The sequence below is a fragment of the Choloepus didactylus genome, chromosome 5 (assembly GCF_015220235.1).
Source record: "Choloepus didactylus isolate mChoDid1 chromosome 5, mChoDid1.pri, whole genome shotgun sequence".
In the NCBI taxonomy this organism is placed as follows: domain Eukaryota; kingdom Metazoa; phylum Chordata; class Mammalia; order Pilosa; family Megalonychidae; genus Choloepus; species Choloepus didactylus.
In genome coordinates this window covers 123,626,556-123,645,500 of record NC_051311.1, presented here as the reverse complement: position 1 = coordinate 123,645,500, position 18,945 = coordinate 123,626,556, and the positions used below count along the sequence as shown (strand labels likewise).

General features: G+C 34.0%; 1 protein-coding gene across 8 annotated transcripts in view; it reads left to right on the top strand.

Moving 5' to 3' along the window:
- The window catches only part of DGKB (diacylglycerol kinase beta), a 748,227-nt gene that overhangs the window by 222,566 nt on the left and 506,716 nt on the right, over nt 1-18,945 (top strand). For all 8 annotated transcript variants that reach the window (XM_037836813.1, XM_037836819.1, XM_037836816.1 and 5 more), the window contains 5 exons: nt 1,788-1,862; nt 6,031-6,150; nt 14,932-15,049; nt 17,932-18,020; nt 18,103-18,219. In XM_037836813.1, coding sequence (XP_037692741.1) covers nt 1,788-1,862; nt 6,031-6,150; nt 14,932-15,049; nt 17,932-18,020; nt 18,103-18,219 — 519 coding nt within the window. The remainder of the gene's footprint in view (nt 1-1,787; nt 1,863-6,030; nt 6,151-14,931; nt 15,050-17,931; nt 18,021-18,102; nt 18,220-18,945) is intronic.

Here is an 18,945-nt window from a genome sequence, read left to right as displayed (position 1 = left end):
AAATGTATTTCATGTAATTACATACCAAGTCGTCTCAGCAGTTCTACGAATTTTATACGGTTAGAATATCCATTTTACTGATGTGAAAACTGAGTCTTAGGGAGTTTAAATGACTTATCCAATAACATATGCTTACACAAGGGTCTGCCAAAAATAGTTTCTGTTCTAAAAACCTTATCTCAGGACTTTAAACCTTCCAATCCACTAAGGAGTATGTAAGCAAAGATGAAGTAGGTGAGGGATTCATAACAAATACCAAGCACACACAAGTTTAGCCTATAATTTGCAGAGATCTGTGGTTTCAAATCTGTGTATCTATAATTAGTAAATAAATATATATTTATAAAGTTTCTGGATCAACCTGCCTTACATATATAACATATTCACATTTACTTCAGGAGAGAGGGAATGTAGCTTTCATCAATTTTTTCTAAGGATCCAGGTCTCCCAAATGCAAACCTTTTTAAAAATCATATCTCCTTCTCATTCCATAAGTATCAACTACATATATTAGATCAGAGATTTGAGTAGAATATACTTTCAAATCTTGTTCCTCATTATTTCTCACATTATAAATCATCATACTGTTAAAGACCACTTATTTTTAAAATTCAGTTTTATTGACATATATTCACATACCATACAGTCATCCATGGTGTGCAATCACTTGTTCACAGTACTATCATATAGTTACGCATTCATCACCACAATCTATTTTTGAACATTTTCCTTATACCAAAAAGAATCAGAATAAGAATAAAAAATAAAAATAAAAAAGAACACCCCAATCATCCCCCCCATCCCACCCTATTTTTCATTTAGTTTTTGTCCCCATTTTTCTACTCTTCCATCCATACACTGGATAAAGGGAGTGTGATCCACAGGGTTTTCACAATCACACTGTCACCCCTTGTAATCTATATTGTTACACAATCGTCTTCAAGAGTCAAGGCTACTGGGTTGGAGTTTGGTAGTTTCAGGTAAAGTCCACTTTTAATTATATCATTGACTTAATTTAAAATTACAAGCATTTTGCAAAAAAGTCATATTCAATCTTTTCTGGAGATAAGTGAAAAATTAAAACATTACGTAAATACATAAAAATATTTTACTATATTTATCAAGTCATATGTATTAACTAGCAGTTCTTCTAAGAGTTGACATTTGGGTAGAATAATAAGAAAATTCAAATAAAAATTCTATACTCTAACAAAATAAACTCTACATACACTTAACCTCCAGACTTTGACCCTGAGCACTCCTCTAGCAGTGCAAGTTATGCCAATAAATGGCTGGAACAGTCAATATATGTTCTCAGTGAATCAAAATGAAAATAAACTTCTCAGTTGCCCTCAAATACATCCTTCCCCCACACCCCTGTTTTTAAGCCAAAGGGTCAGGGTATTCAGTGACTTAAAATCCTGTCTCGTGGAAATATGTAGACTCCTACTGTCAGAAGGCATTCCTTCCTGTAGAAGAAAATCTTTTTTTGTATAGTTGCACCCTCTACTGGTGAACATTTCTAAACAGAGGGCAAGATGAATCTATAGTCAGGCTCCTGTTTTCTGTGTCAGATTTTTTTTTTTTTAAGTCTATGACTGAAAAAAAAATACAAAAATTATAAAATTATACAAAAATACAAAATATAAAATGATACAAAATTGATCACATGACTATTTTTTGAGCTACATATTTAACAAGATAATTACTACAAGTCAAAGTTTGAGAACTTACTAAGAACTAGTGTTCTCTCTCCCTCCCTCCCTCTCTCTTTCTCTCCTCTCCAGGAGCTAGAAAATATCATCAGTCAGATGATGCATGTTGCAGAATACCTTGAATGGGATGTCACTGAACTTAATCCAGTAGGTATATAAATGCTTCACTGTTGGCTAAATTCCAGAAGTCCCCTTTCTCTTTTGTATTTTCTGGGACCCTAACACATGACTGTGATTTGATTTTCTTTTGATAACTCTAAGTAATTATTTCAAATCACTAGCCAAAGTGGTTCCTGAACAAGATAATAAGCTATGTAGGGTGTTCTTAAGATCTTAGCAGTAACTTTAGCTCTTTTACTTCATGGAAATAAATTTTAATGGTGCTCTTCTGTATGTGTGGATAAGTGGAAGCTGCTGAGGGATGCTGCCAAGTGCAGCCATGCCATAAAGAAGCTAGAATTGATACAGGACCTGTGTGATGTCTCTGATTATCTTCAATAGAAATAGCTAATATATTAATCCTTCAAGAGAATGAAGGCAATGAAGACAAAGATGATGATAGTTTACTATGCACAGTGCACTGTTACCATGCATATATGTGATATTAATGTTTGCATGTCTTTGAGCTAGATACTCCTCTTTTCTTCATTTTACAGAGGAGGAAATTGAGACCCAAAGATGTTAAAGTCACTTACCCAAAGCTCTTCAGCTGCTTAATAATGGGGCTAGGAACTTTAAGTCAAATTGTTTGAAGAAACAATATCTAAGTTCATATAAGAACAGAAAGACTTCTTATTTTGAATAGAATTATATCAAAGTTACGTAATTTAAAAATTCATATTAAAACATACTTGGTTAGAAAGTTTAACTTGGACCACAAATTGCATTTTGGGGGAAGTACTAAGTGCTGTTGACTTTATTTTATTTTTGAAAACATTTAAGTTTAGCAAACTGTACATAAGTAAAGCAAATAGAAATAAATTTTATTTAAATAATCTTCATTTTATATGAATATCAAGAAGACTATTCTTTAACCCCTGCTCATATCTATGCAGTTAAAAGTATGATTATGGCATGATTATGTGATATGAGAGCTGATAGAAATTCCCTTTCTTTGCAAACTATTGTGTACAAAATCCTATACATGTAATACAAAAGTGGGCCCCTTTCTTAGTGGTTTTAACCTATCTGTTGTCTTTTTGGGTCTTTTGGATGTGGAAATACACATGCTGTGCTCATGGTATATGGCAGATATCATTCACAGCCTGCAGTTTATTTATGGGATAATTAATTAAATGGTAACATTCATTTAATTCTAAGAATATTGCTTGATTCACCTTACTAATATTTTAATGAAATCAAGGACTTCCCATGGGTTTTGTTGCCTTTTCTGTTTATTTTTCTCTAAAACTTCTTTCTCCCATCCTAGTCATCTTTCTACATGTGAAAATTATCAATCTATCAATCATGGATTGGTAGTATTATAAAACTGAAGTGGAACACAGAGATCTTTTTAATTTTTTCCAAAAGTCTTTAACAAGAAAATCATGTTGTACATATTTCACCTCTTCACCTTATAAATTCCATGGATAGTTTTGCTGTTATGTTTCTGTCAAATAAGATGAGATTCAAGAGCATAAATGTAAAGTCTTTAATAAATTATTTATCAACCTGGGTACTGTGACTTGACTGCTTTACATTTAAACACAATTTAAATGTTTTTTGTTGGCAATAAATTGGCAGAAGTTAAGAATGTTATATAGTTACAAAAAACTCCTACTAACTTGGGCTATATTCATATAGATACTGTTTACATTGTGATAATAGAAATATATGATGAGTGTCATGTCAGGAAAAGTACGTTAAATTTTGTGTACCACACATTAACAATAGTATGTGCTATTTAGCTTTAAAGTTTTGATAAAGCGATATTAAAGTGACAAGGGATATCAGCATCTTGTTCCATAGTATTTATTTGAAGCAGATAGAGATATTGACTGAGAAAAGAAGAATGCGTAAGAAAACATGACAGCCTTATTTAATTATATCAGCAAGTGTGCCATGAAAACGTGTTTAGGCTTTTCTATGTTGTATCGTAGGGTGCAGTCCAAGTAAATGGATGGAATGTAAAAACAAACACTTCGTGTCATTCTAAGAAAGCTTTTCCGGAGCATTAGAACTGTTCTAAATGAAATGGACTACCTTGGGCAGTAGCAGATCTCTTTATTACTTAAGTATTCATTCAAAGAATAAAGAAATAGTGAGAAATTTAGAAGGGGATTCAAGTCTCTATGTAGAGTAGCATGGGATCTGGGCTGAAAAGATCTCTCAGGTGATATTCAGTTACACTTTTTTGAAAATGATAATCACTAGAAGGGAGCAGGGAGTTGCCGTGCATCTCTTCTCCTGGAGGTCAACTCTTCTCAAGGGTCTCTCCAGATGCCTGAAGGGACCCGAGAGGGAGCCTCTAGTGTCCGAGCTTGCCTGGCTCCGCTGGGATTGGGGGACAGGGTGGGTGTTTTTCCCCGTTGGCTTTCAGAGAAGTGGACACAACCACTTCTCAACAACATTTTTGTTTTGTTTTGTTTTGTTTTGGAGGGTGGTAGATTTGAGAAAAAGATCTGGATGCCATCAGGAAAGAGGCATTGGTAGTTGGACAGTCTAATTTTGACAAATGCCTACTGCAGAATACAAATAATAAACTATATAATATTATTAGTCATGTGTGTCACTGATAAGTCTGCCACTGCTGTGGATAGTTGAAAGAAGTAGGAAGGCAGGATAAAAGCCTTACCTTGTGCAATGTGGTTGCTGTCATAGTAACTTGTCCTGCCTGCTACTTTGACAAATACACAGGTTGCCAGACTCCTGATAAGTTTGTATTTATAAATGAAGATAAATGAACATTTGAGGTTGATGGCAGTTAGTTGGAAAGACTGAGATGTCCTTGGATGGGGTTTTTATCACACTAACACAGGCTCTAACATTAGATTTATTAGATACAAAATGAAAACACCAGCCATCTAAAACAAATAGTCTGTGTTTTAGTTTTCTTCTCATTTTTTCATTTCTACCAGTTCAACAGTGTGTGCCTTCAAAGTGCAGGATATTTTAATTTGCTCTTATGTCATTTGGAAAACCCAAATTCTAATAATTTCTTGTGATTTGTTTTGAGAGTAATGGAATAATTATTTCACCACCATTAAAAAACCTCCTTTCCAATAACTGTAGGTAAGTTTTTTGTTATGAAGGAAAATACTCTGGTTTCCAAATACTTCCTGAGGAAAGACTCATGTTAGCCAAGCCCAGGAGTGTTTAGGCAAACAGTATCTCTACCAAAAAATTAAGTATTTCATTTCTTTCACCTTCTCAGATCTTTGGGTTTTGTTTGTTTGTTTGTTTTGTTTTGTTTTGTTTTCTATTTGCATTTCTTTCTTTTTCCTACTTGGTTAAAATTTCCATATCACATAAAGGAAGAAAGTTGCTTTCTTCATTGGAGTTTTTCCTATGTTTGCCATCTTGGAAGGCAAAGTTACACTGGAAAGGCTTTGCCTTCCCTGTAGCCAAGAGCAATATAATTGTAACTCATATATAATTTATCTTAAGAAAAAAATTAAACACTATCAACTGTATATGGCACTTCAAATACATTCCAGGGGATCTTCTAAGATACTTATAACAAATTAGCACATTTAACTCTCACAATAATCCTTTGACGTAAACACCAGTATTAGCACTATACCACAGAGAGGAAAACAGATTACAAGCAAAAACTGAGGAGAACATTTTGGGACACTACGTACAAGTCAAGTTTAGAAAAGAAACTTGAGCAAAAATGATTTGATCATTTCACTTCTTGGCTCGATTCAGTTCTGATAGGCAATTAAAAGCAATTTAACCTCACTCCTGCCCCCCTGGCCACTTAGAAAAGAAATATTTCAGCTCTTGGCCATGAAGTTAATTTGTTGAGACATTTTCCAGCATATATTTGAATAAAAAAAATCTGGAGAAAGTAATTAAAGACCACTTATTTCCTTAAATTAAACATACCTTCTTGCTTCGGCTGTGTGATTCATTGGCAAAATATTAAAAAGTCAAGCAATTATTTCTGAAAGTTGATCATTGTAGGTAGCCAGGTTCTAGAAATCATAACAAAGCCACTCTATCCTCAGTAACAGGATTAATGTTGAGCTGAGTTAGCTATATATTTATCCCAAATCTCCACTTAGCTGTTAAAAGCAATTAAAAGTAATGCTTTGTTATAAAAGTCATTTTTTTATTCATTGCAAGTTTTCCCTTGTCTCCCCTGCTCCAGATCCTTCATGAAATGATGGAAGAAATTGACTATGATCATGATGGAACTGTATCTTTAGAGGAATGGATCCAAGGAGGGATGACAACAATTCCACTTCTTGTACTCCTGGGCTTGGAAAATGTAAGCATCAACAGAGAGGAGGGCAGCCTGGTGGTAAATCAGTAGGGTTCTCTATTACACATTTTAATTATAAATTGTCTGGCCGTTTTCTACCAGTAAGCATGTAGTGAGTACCTGGACCTTTTTAAAAACATACAATGGTGCAATTTTACCATAACTATTTATATAGTAATACTTGCTACAAACATTGACTCATTTTAGATATTACCTTAGGATTTAATATGCAATTTCCATCTTTTATTTTTCTTTATTTAAAGTACAATCTAGTTGCTAAAAAAAAAAAAAAGAAAGAAAAGAAAACTTCTCACATTATCTAATGCAGTAAACCTTCCTCTCCAATATTACTGCATTCTGTGGTTCTGGGTGTTTCATCCTATTCCATATGCTTCATCCCCATGAAGAAGATCAATTTTATTGATAACCAATAACTTGACTTGGGGGAGGCAATCATATATCTGAGATGCTTGAGATGATATATATGCATACACATACAAATATGTGTGTGTGTATATATATATTTATTTATACATACATATATATGTAAGTTTTTCTTGTATATCAGCAAATCAACCAGGTTTTCATCCCAAGTCTGTCAAAAGTTTTCTAGAATCATTGCCTCCAATAGCAATTAAATACTGGTTTGAGGGGAATAAAATAGATCAATCTGAGAACAAAATGTGATAAAATAGTAATTTTGAAACCAAATCTTGCTGATGCAGCTTTTCTGTGAATTTTAGTAATGGTTAATTTAAAAATCCAATGAGATCAATAATCAGATGCTAGATTTTTATATTTAGTATTAATAGCTGAAGAAAAATTACTATAATCTGTATATTAAAAGGTATACTTGGATTCAAGGAACACTAGTGAAGGAGCTCACCAAGACACATATAATATTCATAAGTTTGAGATGCAAAATTAACATTTTCCTGCTGGCCCCCAAACTTTTCAAACTTCTAGTTACAGCAATAGAAATTTTGCAGATACAAGACTATACCACACTCATACAAGATACCAAATTTTCAGAAGTCAGCTCTCAAGATGTCTTACAGTCTGTGTCTGTGAAACATATGAATGTATATAAAAATGTGTGTACATATTTACATTTAGGTTTGGAATGTATAAATGGGCTTTGGCATATGTCACCTGTTTCCCTAGATCTTCAAATTCTTTTACATTCAGTTTCAACTTACCCCTACCATGAGGCTCATAGGATTTCTCACATTATCAAAGGAAAGAAAATAAAAAATACTGATAGTTGATATATAGGAAATTATGCTTAAATGAATAATTTATAAAAACAAAAGATAATATAGATCTTGTTCATAAAGTTATATATCCATATTTTGAAAATCAACAAAACAATATTTCCTGGTTCCTAGTACCTGTTCTTATACTACACATAACCTGGTATCTTTTTCTAATAACTTATATATATCTATATTATAAACATTTTAAATTAATGTGTCCCTGACAAAAGTATGTAAATTAAACTGTTCTAAGAAAGCAAAAAGAACGTTGACAAAATGTTAGCATTTAATTTTTAGAATATACATTATTCTGAAAAATATTTGTTAAATGACTCTAGTTGGGAAGTACCAAAAAATAATGGTTTCCTAAGAGGAAATTTTGTATTTTCAAAGGTACATTTTTTTTTAACGATTTCCCTGCTGATGGACAATTAGGCTTTTTCCAGTCTTGTTCTCCTACAAACAACTCTATAAAGAATATAGTTGTTTATGCAGGATTGTACGTATGTAAAAGTATTAACATGAAGATAAATCCTAGAAATAGACACACTGGGTGAAAGAATATGTGTATCTTCAATTTTGATTATAATTTCTACATTGCTCTGCAAGATTGTGCCAGTTTAGCTTCCCATCAGCAATGAATGAGAGTGCCAGTTTCCTTACATCCTTGCCAAGACTTACTAAATGTTTTTTCAGCTTTGTCTGTATAAGAGATGAAAAATGGTATAGTTTTTGTTGTTGTTGTTGTTTTTAAATGTAATTTTATTGAGATATATTTACATAACATACAGTCCTTCAAAGTGTATAATCATTTGGTCACAGTATCATCATATAGTTGTGCATTCATCACCAAAATAAATCTTTGAACATTTTCATTACTCTAAAAGATAAAATAAAAATTAAAATAAAAAAGAACATCCAAAACATTCCATTCCCCTCCTTCCCCCATTGTTGATTTACTCTTTTTTTAAATTAAGTTCTGTTTTATTGAGATATATTCACATACCATACAGTCATCTATGGTGCACCCTAACTTTATCCATGCACTGGATAAAGGGAGCGCAATCCTCAAGGTTTTCACAATCTAAAAGCACATTTTTGATTGTTCTAAATATTTATGAAAATTATAGAATGAGAGAATGAGGAGGGGTAAGGAGTGATTAAGTAAATCACTTGGTATTAGGGGGGCAGATAGGAAAACGCAGAGAGACAATTTTATGGAATAGATTCCTCCTTGGAATTTAGTGTTTAGAAATCTTTAAAAATTAACTGAAAATATAGCTATTTCTGAACTTATGAATGTGGCTAATTAGTTATAGTCCACAAATCTATATGGCTTGAACTCAAACTATTTTTAACAAGTATAATTTTACCATTAGTTTCTAGTGTAGCAGTGACTTGATTTCAATTGAACAACAATCCTTTGCCTTTAATGTGTATTAGAGTCATTATACATACTAATACTTTAATATTTTAAATTTTAGAAAAAAGTGTTGTTTCTGTAGCTAAATAAAATAAATTGGTTTTAGGGTCTCATGGTAGTAACAGGAGCTGTGTTTTAGAGTTGTGTTCCCAGGAGTGGCCACTAGGTGGCAGGACTACATTATTTAACGTATACAGGGCACCTTATCTATTGAATTTTTCTCCTCTAAAGAACAAGTCTGAAGGAAGAAATTTCCTTTTGCTTTCACTGCTTTATACACGTATCATCTTTTATAGTTGTCTTTTAATAAAGCGTATGTTATGCAATTATCATCACAAAACAGAGCATCTATTTGTTAGAAAATGCGTTTTAATTCTAAGGCATAGTGTTTTACAAAGCAGGGATGGCACAATGGCAACGGAGTAATGAGGGCTTCTTTTAGTAATTGAGATTTATTTCATTTTCTTCAGGCACTTAATGTGTTATGTGATTACCTGTAGAGAATTTGATCCAGGAATGTTACCCCCCTTTGCTTATGAAATTGGAAATCTAGATGCTTTAGCTTGAATTTGGTCATTTATTGTGATACCTGTCTTGTTATATCATCCTATATATTCTTGTCTATTGTCAGTTATGCGCTCAGGGAGTAGATTCTAATTGATAGTGCATGTTAAACACCGGAGTGTATTTGAAAGTGACTATGGAGTACAAGCCAAATTACACAGATAATGTTGTCCTCAGAGAGAGAGCCTCATTTTTAATGTAAAACAGAGCAGTTGTGATTTCATTGCAGTTTATTTTTCTCCATCAACAGAATTTAAAAAGCTACTCTTTTGTAAATCTCTGTTTTGGAGTCAAATCAGAAATGTAGTTTATCAGAGCCTGACTCTATACCAAATACTAGAAAGTAAAGGTCATTTCCTTTTTCTTACAAGAGGTTCTACAGGCCTCAAGAGAGCCAAGATAAGCTAGTCACAACTGGTACTGGTCTCTTCTGTTGGAAGGGAAATTGAGAGTTTAGGTGGCATCTGTGATTTTGATTACCACAATAAAAAATGTATACCTTAAGACTTAGTCACACTTCCTCAGCATTTGTTTCAGTGAAGAATTATTTAAAAAAGCATCTCAATTCTTATGAAAATGTTTTTCTTTTTAAAATAATTGTATCTAGCAATAGATTCTATTACAGGGATACCAAACTTGATCTGTAAAATGCCAGATAGTAAATATTTGAACTTCATGTATCATAAATTCTCTGTCACAACTACTCAATGCTGTCGTTATAGAGTGTAACACCCATAGACAACATGTGAACAAATGAATACGGCTGTGTTCCAATAAAATTTTATTTATAAAAACAGGTGGCAGGCTGATTTGACAAATTATTATTCCATCACTAATTTATCATATCACAAACAGAAACAATATTAGTATATTTTTAGTCTTTCAGGAGAAAGGCATCTAATACCTTTTCTTTAGCATAACCAGACAACCCTGGCAGGACTTAAGGGCTAATGGAGAGAGAGCACAGGAGCAGTGAACTCTGCATCAAATTGGTCTTTGCTCTGGCTCTCTTCTTTCATCCACTAACTAGGTCATTTTGTGCAAGCCAGTCTCCCTCTCTGGATGCATGAAAAAAGTTAGTCAAGAACATGTCTATTTCTTTCCTTTTCTAACACTCTTTCAGTTCAAATACTCCTTTTCCTAGATGAACATGATGGTTAATACTTCTAAATTTCTAAAATTTCCCGTTTCTAAAATTTGTAACCTTGATCATCACTGAATTTTACAAGGGAGATTCCTGATTTCATGTTATCTTAAAAAGAGAAGTACACATTTAAGCAGTAGTCTGGCTTGAAATAAGGGCTCCTTAAGTTCTAGGATGTGGCTTCCTGTGCCATCATTCAGCTTGTATGCTTTTTGAATAGATGCATGCTCTAATACCACTGTATGTGCTCAAACCATCCTGATCTTTGATTCTTAAATGCATTTTAAACTTTGCCTTTGATCAAGATGTTTTAGGATACCTTTTTTTGCCTGACTCAATAAAGTAAAAGTGACAATTCGGTTTGCTTCCTGATTTCTGATGAAATGCATTCCCTGATGAAGTTTCTGATATGATGGAGAGTAGATGATGCAGTTTTAATCGATTAAGTTATATATGCAGAAAACTGATGTTTAACACTCTAATCTCTTTCATTTAAAATTGGATAAGAGTTCTTGTTCTGCCGTCTATGCATTGCTCAATCTAGAAAGGAGTAGCAAAGCTGGATAGATGCAACAATTTTTGAGATTCCAATTCTGGTCACTCAAGGAAAATGACGATGTGGTATTACATGCTATGGAATTTGCATTTGAGCTCTAGGGGTGGCATAGTTTGAGCCTGGCCTCAGAAAATGTGGTAGGAATATAAGCAGTTGATTGCAACACCACTCATAATTTCGGAACTTCTCTCTGCATCCTCTTTTCCATTATCTGATGCAGATCCCCTATTTTTCTAAAAGAGCAGTTTCTTTCATATTCTTATAATTTATTCAGAGACCTTGAACAGAAACATAAAGTAATTTAATGGTGCTTCTTATTTAAAGATTTGGAATTAATCTTCAACATTAAATTTTCTCTGTGTTATAAGTTAAATCAGTTGAAGTACAATATGTCTGGATGTGGGATAGGAGCATTTCGGCAGGGACAACAGTGAAACTTCTCCTTGAGGTCTTTTGAAAAAGCGATATTATTTGTAGTAGCTCTAGTTCATGCCTATGTGATTTTGGATATATTTAGAGGAAAACAAAAACTTTAAGAATCACTAAGATAATGGAATAGGTTCAAAAGTCCCAAAGGGCATATTTCCCTTGAAGCAATCTTTTGACTTCTGTGGAGGCTGAGAGGTGAGGAAGGACCTGGAGTCCCTTCTCAATGTGGACCTAGGTTTCATTAACAACTTCTCAAATAACGACTGATAATGAAAAAGAAATGTGAGAGTAAAATTTATATGAGATAAAGATAGTAGCACTACAGACATCCTTCTCAATTATTGGGCTGAAACATGGGATGTTACACAACTCAAACCAATGATGGTGATAATATTTGCTATTTACATAACACCATTCTTCTGAGGAGCTAAATTAACTTCACAGGAATTGTATAATGAAACCTCACACCACGGCCTGGGAAAGGAAAGTGGGTACTTTCATGCTATTAGAAAGGAAAATAGGAAGAGAGGTGAAATGGCTTATCCATATTTTCATAGTAGGCTAGAAATCTAGGCATCCAGATTCCCTGTTCATTTCTTTAAAAAAAAAACTTAAAATGAATTCCTTTCTGTGACAATAAATATTTATTTGCAACAGAAATACTAACAGCAACATGCTCTACTGGCTGATAGAATGTAGTAAGGGACAGATTCTCCCCCTCCTCCACTAAGTTTAGAATCTAAATGAGACAAACAAGACAAGACATGAAAATACTGAGTTGGAGTATAATTTGCACTGCTGAGAAGTAGTTGGCTCCTAGTTTCCATTTCTTCTCTTAAAGAAGTAACATACATATTTCATCCCCTGCATATTTTGGCAATATATCCGGCTAAGAGCTATAAAGCTATTTAATTTGTTTTTTGGTAAAGCATTTTATGTCTGGGTAATGGATTTGTACATCAATTGCAGCCTGTAACATGGCTAAGTGTTCTGATTGACAGAACACCCACGTTCAGACTTGTTTATTTTTTGATAAGGAAAATGCCAGCTAACTTAGTCCATATGTGCTCTTCAACAGGATGAGGCTTATTCACATGTAATGGACAATCATTTAAAAATAAGATGACAAGGACTATAAGAACATTAATTCATATGAAAATTAGACTTTTCATTCCTGCTTTTCACTAAAAAAGGTTTTTAAGCCTTTATGTCTTACTTTTAAAGTTTGCTTTTCAATTTATTTTTTTTAAATTAACTCCATTGTATAAACTTTTCACATTAGAATGCTTTATTCTAAAAGAATAGAAATTTTAAAATATAGGCAGTACGAAAAATACAGCAAAGTTAAACAAATATGTAAAGTATCGAATTCACATTATAAAGGCACCTGTACTCTTAGGACTTATCCAAATCAGAACTGGATTCAGAAGTTAATGCAAGACCTATTTCTGAAGTTTTGGAAGAAAATCAAACACCTATGTTTTCTCAAGATTTCTATATGACACCTCCTACATGATGGCTTTTGTTGAGAACTTGTGAAATGAGACAGGTTTGAAATTTAACTCAATTACAAAGTAAAAAGTTTGCAGTTTCCTGGATGCTGCAGAAGACATAAAATACCTGGGTCAGAGAAAGATGAATTTATTACTCATAGCACAGCAAGTGACATGAGCTTTGGGTTTGTGTCAGTTCTGTTTTTCTCCCAAGTGCCATGGGGGTAATGGAGAGGAACCCAAGTAATGGCTGCACACAGCGTCACAGCTTGCATCACAGTTGAGGAAACCCAATCTTAGGAAAACTAAATCTTCTAATGGGCAGGCAACAACCCTTTGCTTTGAAGGAAGAGATTTTCTTTATTATATTGGACAGTAAGGAAACCTTCCCTCTATCCTTGAGAGAGACATATCTCTATGTCCAAGGCTGTTAATCTTCAAACATCTTTAAAAAGATAGTCCAGGAAAAAAGGCGGCTAGTGCTTCTGCTTACAAAAAAATGCAGAAATTCAAGAGACCTGTGAAGAATTATCTCCCAGGAAGCATTTTCATTAATGTTTCATATTATGATGCAAATTTGACATTTCTGCTTCTAATGTAAGAATTAATTACTAAAGATATTCTCTAGTATTACAAATTTGGTGGTTTATCTCTTGACAGGAATAGGAAAAAGTGGCTTGGAAATGTTATTGTTAATACTTTATTATCAACAGAAATGAGATGATCTGGACCTGTTTGCATTGCCCTGCTACTACAGAATTAGTATTAGCAACCCAGCATAAAATAAGTTCTTAAAAAATTATTAGGTGACAATATTCAAAAAAAAAATTACAACTTGGCTAACCTGCAAAATTATCACCTATAATAGTTTTGCTAATAAGTGATGTCTGAAATTAATCTGAGTTTAATACAATTTGGTAAATGGCATATAAGAGAAAATGATGGTAACAGGAGTTATGATGTGTAGTAACTTCACCTAATATGTCTCTTCTGGTAAGGAGTTCAAGTGATTCATAGGCATCATATTATTTCTATTTTTAAAAATCTTGAACAAAGTGGGTGTGATTGAACACCCGTTAGAAAAGCAACTATTACTATACTATATAGAACCTTACTTAGAAGAATAAATAATAATTTTAGTTATTTTGGTAACGTGAATCAAAGTAAACTCAAGTTTCTATTGTGCTAAATAAGATAGTGATTATTATAAATAAATATGATAATACAGTTTTAATATTTTACCACCTTTTTAGGAGAGTAAAATCATTCATATTTTATAAAAGAGAAATAAGCAAAATGGTAATGTAACTAGATTCTTAAAAAAGTTTACCTTTTAAAATTCACTGCTTGCATCATTCAAAAATAAGGAATATACAACTGAAGCCCTAGAATATTACCAGTAAGTTAACTTTAAGTGCTTATCTTTCCTATTCAATCCCTTGGTCTTTCCTAAGCCCTGACTCCCATATTGAAATATGTATATTGCTAGTACCATGTAAGGATTAACCTGTACTTTCCAGGTGCTCGTTTTTCAGACTCTTAACTTAGAGAGAATTTTCTGTTTATTCACTTTCTTGTTTATGGAATTGGGCTAAAGGATAAAGTATTTAAAAGTGAGCAGCCAGGTCTCTGTTTATAGGGAGTGCTCAGTATGGCAGGTCATTGTGATGGTTTGGGGTGTATTGTTGAACTGTTGACATTAAACAAGAATTTGTGGGTTGCTACAGCATCCTAGATACGCTTGGGGTATCTCTTTCCACTGGAGTACATGGGTTTTCTAAAGACTCTGTGGTGATCTTGGAGAAGAGATGAAATAACAGATTGTCATCAAATGCTTCAGCCCAGCTCTGAATTTTACTGGCACTCACATATTCCACTGTTTATTTCATTATGTGAAATCTGTTTGTCTCACCTCCCTGCAGAATGTGAAGGATGACGGGCAGCACGTGTGGCGGCTCAAGCACTTTAACAAACCTGCCTACTGCAACCTCTGCCTGAATATGCTGATTGGCGTCGGGAAGCAGGGCCTCTGCTGCTCCTGTGAGTTCCCGGGACGACATCACCTGGAGTGAGAAAAGATCGAGGCCACGGAGTAGTCCTAGCTATCGATGGGTCTCTGAGACATAATCCTGACCCTCCCTGTACCTGTGATTCAGGTTTCCCTGTGATATGTTTCCAAATGGCTAGATCATTCGAGTTTTAACTCTCTTCAGTTTTGGGAAGCCCTCTTCTTAAGAAACAGCTAACAACATTTTTATTCTTTAGCCATTTTCTTTTCACTATTGCTGAATTTATCAGGATTCCCATTTCTTCTGAGATTATTGTAACATTTCCCACTAATTTATCTTAATTTTATCTTGCTCATATTTGCCCCCCCCATAGTTATTTTGTAAGTTAGCCATTTTATTCATATTGACTTCTTATAGGGAGTCAATTCTTTCAGGTCTTTTAAAAACATTTGAAATTATGTGGTTAAAAATAGATTTGCATTCAAATAAAGAGATCACAAGGAATGCAAATGATTTTAGATCCCAGGCATATTTTAAAAAATTCTTTTGTACAGAAAATCTTTGTATATGGCTAATGGATATCAGAATCCAAAGCATTGCCAGTTTATGTGTTGTGGACATTATGTTAATTTCAGTACATTTATCATTGCAGTGTTCATTTTATTCTATTAAACTAGTACCACCAATTAGAATTTCTAATAGTGTATGTAACAATTAATTTATAAGTCACCTTTTTAAAAATATTCAATATATATGTCTGTCCCAGTTTGGTAATGCTGCCCTTAGCCAAAACACCAGAAATGGATTGGCTTTTATAAAGGAGGTTTATTTGGTTACACAGGTGCAGTCTTAAAGCCATAAAGTGTCCAAGGTAACACATCAGCAATCAGGTACCTTCACTGGAGGATGGCCAGTGGCATCCAGAAAACCTCTGTTAGCTGGGAAGGCACGTGGCCAGCATCTGCTCTGGAGTTCTGGTTTCAAAAGGGTCTCTCCCAGGACATTCCTCTCTAGGCTGCAGCAGCAAGCTCCTCTGTCTGAGCTTTTATAGGACTCTAGAAAACTAATCAAGGTTGAATGGGCAGGGCCACACCTCCGTGGAAATTATCTAATCAGAGTTATTACCTACAGTTGGGTGGGCCACATCTCCATGGAAACAACTTAATCAAAAGGTTTCAACTTAATCAACGCTACCCTTACAAGATTGCATTAAAGATAATGGCATTTGGGGGGACATAATACATCCAAACTGGCACAATGTCTGAGAAACTTTTGCATTTTCTGATAACCTTGCAAAAACAGGACATATTGTGTCCTTTTCTCCTAAGTTTGAAGTTCTCCAATAACCAAGCAATTTTGCCATCTGAGTTTTGGAATCTGCAAAATTTATTAGACACTTCCCATTCTGTGCATTTACATTAAATCTAATTTCTTTGCTAGATTCCATACAATACATTGTTTTCATATTATTTATTTATATATTTATTTATTTTCTAGCTAGTAGCTTTTTGGTAGCGCATTTTGGAATTTTGTTTTTCTTAGATGTAAAATTTGATATTAAAAACTATTGTAGTACTATGTATGCATATAATTTCTTAAGTGTTCAAAGACATTAATAAAGTTATGTAGAATTTGCCATTTGTCACTCTACAGGGCAGTTTCTGATGACCATGTTTGAGACACTAGACTATAACATTCTCTCGTGTATATGTGTAAAAGAAATGCTCTATTTTTAAAGTTTTTTTTTAAGGAAAAGAATTATTGATGGTAGATTATATTTATAGAAGCATAGAAAAGGAAATGATAACTCTTAAATATGGTGATCAGTGTGATATGGAGAATGAGGATTTTGGTCACAAATTTTAACTGATTAGTGTGGTCAATGACTCAACATAATTGCCAGTATGGAAGAGGTAAGAAAGAATGTTTTCTTCCTCTGTATTACTAAAGGAAATCACAGATGTGAATACATTGGAAGAGTTGTAATATGTAAATATTTTGTAGATTTCAGTTTTCTCATCCTAATGTCATGGAATGGTTAGTTTTTTTATTCATTTTATTGAGTGAGCTACCTAGTGTTTCTAGATTAAATTTTTATTTTATATATTAATATGTTTAGGTCTCTTAATTTGGAACCAGTGTTCTATTAAGGGAACATCTGTATATGACCCTAAACTACATTCAAAATCAAACCATGAAAACATTTGAGGATGCCAAAAATATATGTTTTGGTTTCTATGACACAATACATGTATATGTATACACACACACATACAGTTCTATGTTTGCATTCATCTATAGATGGATATTTGCATGTAAATACAAATTTTTGCATGTATATACTGTATGTCACCTAGCAAAGTTTGTACCTTTTGGAGAAGCTGTGTCAAGATTTCAAGAGAAGGCTGCATTTTACTGACAAAATCTACTCTCTGAAAATGGACTAATCAGCCATTTAAAATATAGATAAATCAATAGACAAAATAGCATGCACCCATGGGCTTTTATTCCCATGCCTGCCAGCTGCACTCATGCCTATACTTTGTAAAATATAGATCTCTTCCTTCTAGCAAATGACACCAAGCCATTTGGCAGTCATCAATTTGTCTTTAATATTTTTGTCATCTGGGAATTATTGTGAATAATTTGAGAGAGGACTGATTTAATTAAGCATTTCCTGCTATGCCATGATAGAGGAGTCTTGGTTTTTCACATGCGTAATATTTCCTGTACTAATTGGCCTTTTGTATTCCATGGTAAAAACAGTTGACTTGGACTTTTCCTTGATGTGGCTGATTGGATTGATTAGGGAACAGTAGATATGAAATGAGGTTCTGCTAATGCCATTCTTCCCTATAAAATTGCTTTCAAGACGAGGATTAACTCTGAATCTGTGTATGTGTTTCCTTTCAGTCTGCAAGTATACAGTCCACGAGCGCTGTGTGGCTAGAGCACCTCCCTCTTGCATCAAGACCTATGTGAAGTCCAAGAAAAACACTGACGTAAGTTTGTGGCTATGTTTGCTCTCTGAGGGCAACGTGCATGGCTGCCTCCCCTTACCACAATGCTGTTGTTCTCTTGCAGGTTATGCACCATTACTGGGTTGAAGGCAACTGCCCAACCAAGTGTGACAAGTGCCACAAAACAGTTAAATGTTACCAGGGCCTGACTGGACTGCATTGTGTGTGGTGTCAGATCACAGTGAGTAAGAGTGGGGAAAAAAAAAATCCTCAGGATTCTCTCACATTGAAGACAGTGCATCTCTGCTCCTCTGAGGGTCTTAAAATGGAAGGGCTCCCTGAATTTTAAACTAAGACAGTATAAAAACATAGAGGCTTCTTATTTCATTTGGCTTTCAGAAGTTTAGGAAGAAAACCAGATTTGACCTCACAGAATCCAAAAGCGCAAGAGGAAGTATGCTTTCTTTCTCTGTATTGCTGAAAGAAACCAAAGATGAATATGTTGGAAGAGTTTTACTATATAAATATGTGGGTTAAAATTTTCTCATCCTAATTTCACAGGGTGGTTAGGTTTTGGTTGTTTTATTAAGAGGGCTACCCAGTCTTTTAAATTTGATTTTTATTTTGTATATTTTTGCATTTGGGACACTTAAATTGAAACCAAGTTTTATTAAAAAGAAAAAATACACTGTATATGCCTGTCATTGATGGTGTCATCATACAGTTTTTAAACTGTGGTCTGTGGACTTGAGTTGTTGCCAGGAAGCTGTTCGGAGGCCACAGCTAGGGGCAGATAGTGGGAGTGAGAAGCTAAGTTGGTCGAGCCCCATGCCCCAGTGTCCCCCAAACCCTGTGTTAGTAGGGTTTTCTCTTTTACATATTGTAAATTTACTCTGAAAGCAGGATCTAGGGATTAAAGTGGCTAGAAAAATGAACACGGTAGTCCAAAGATTTGATTACACAGTGA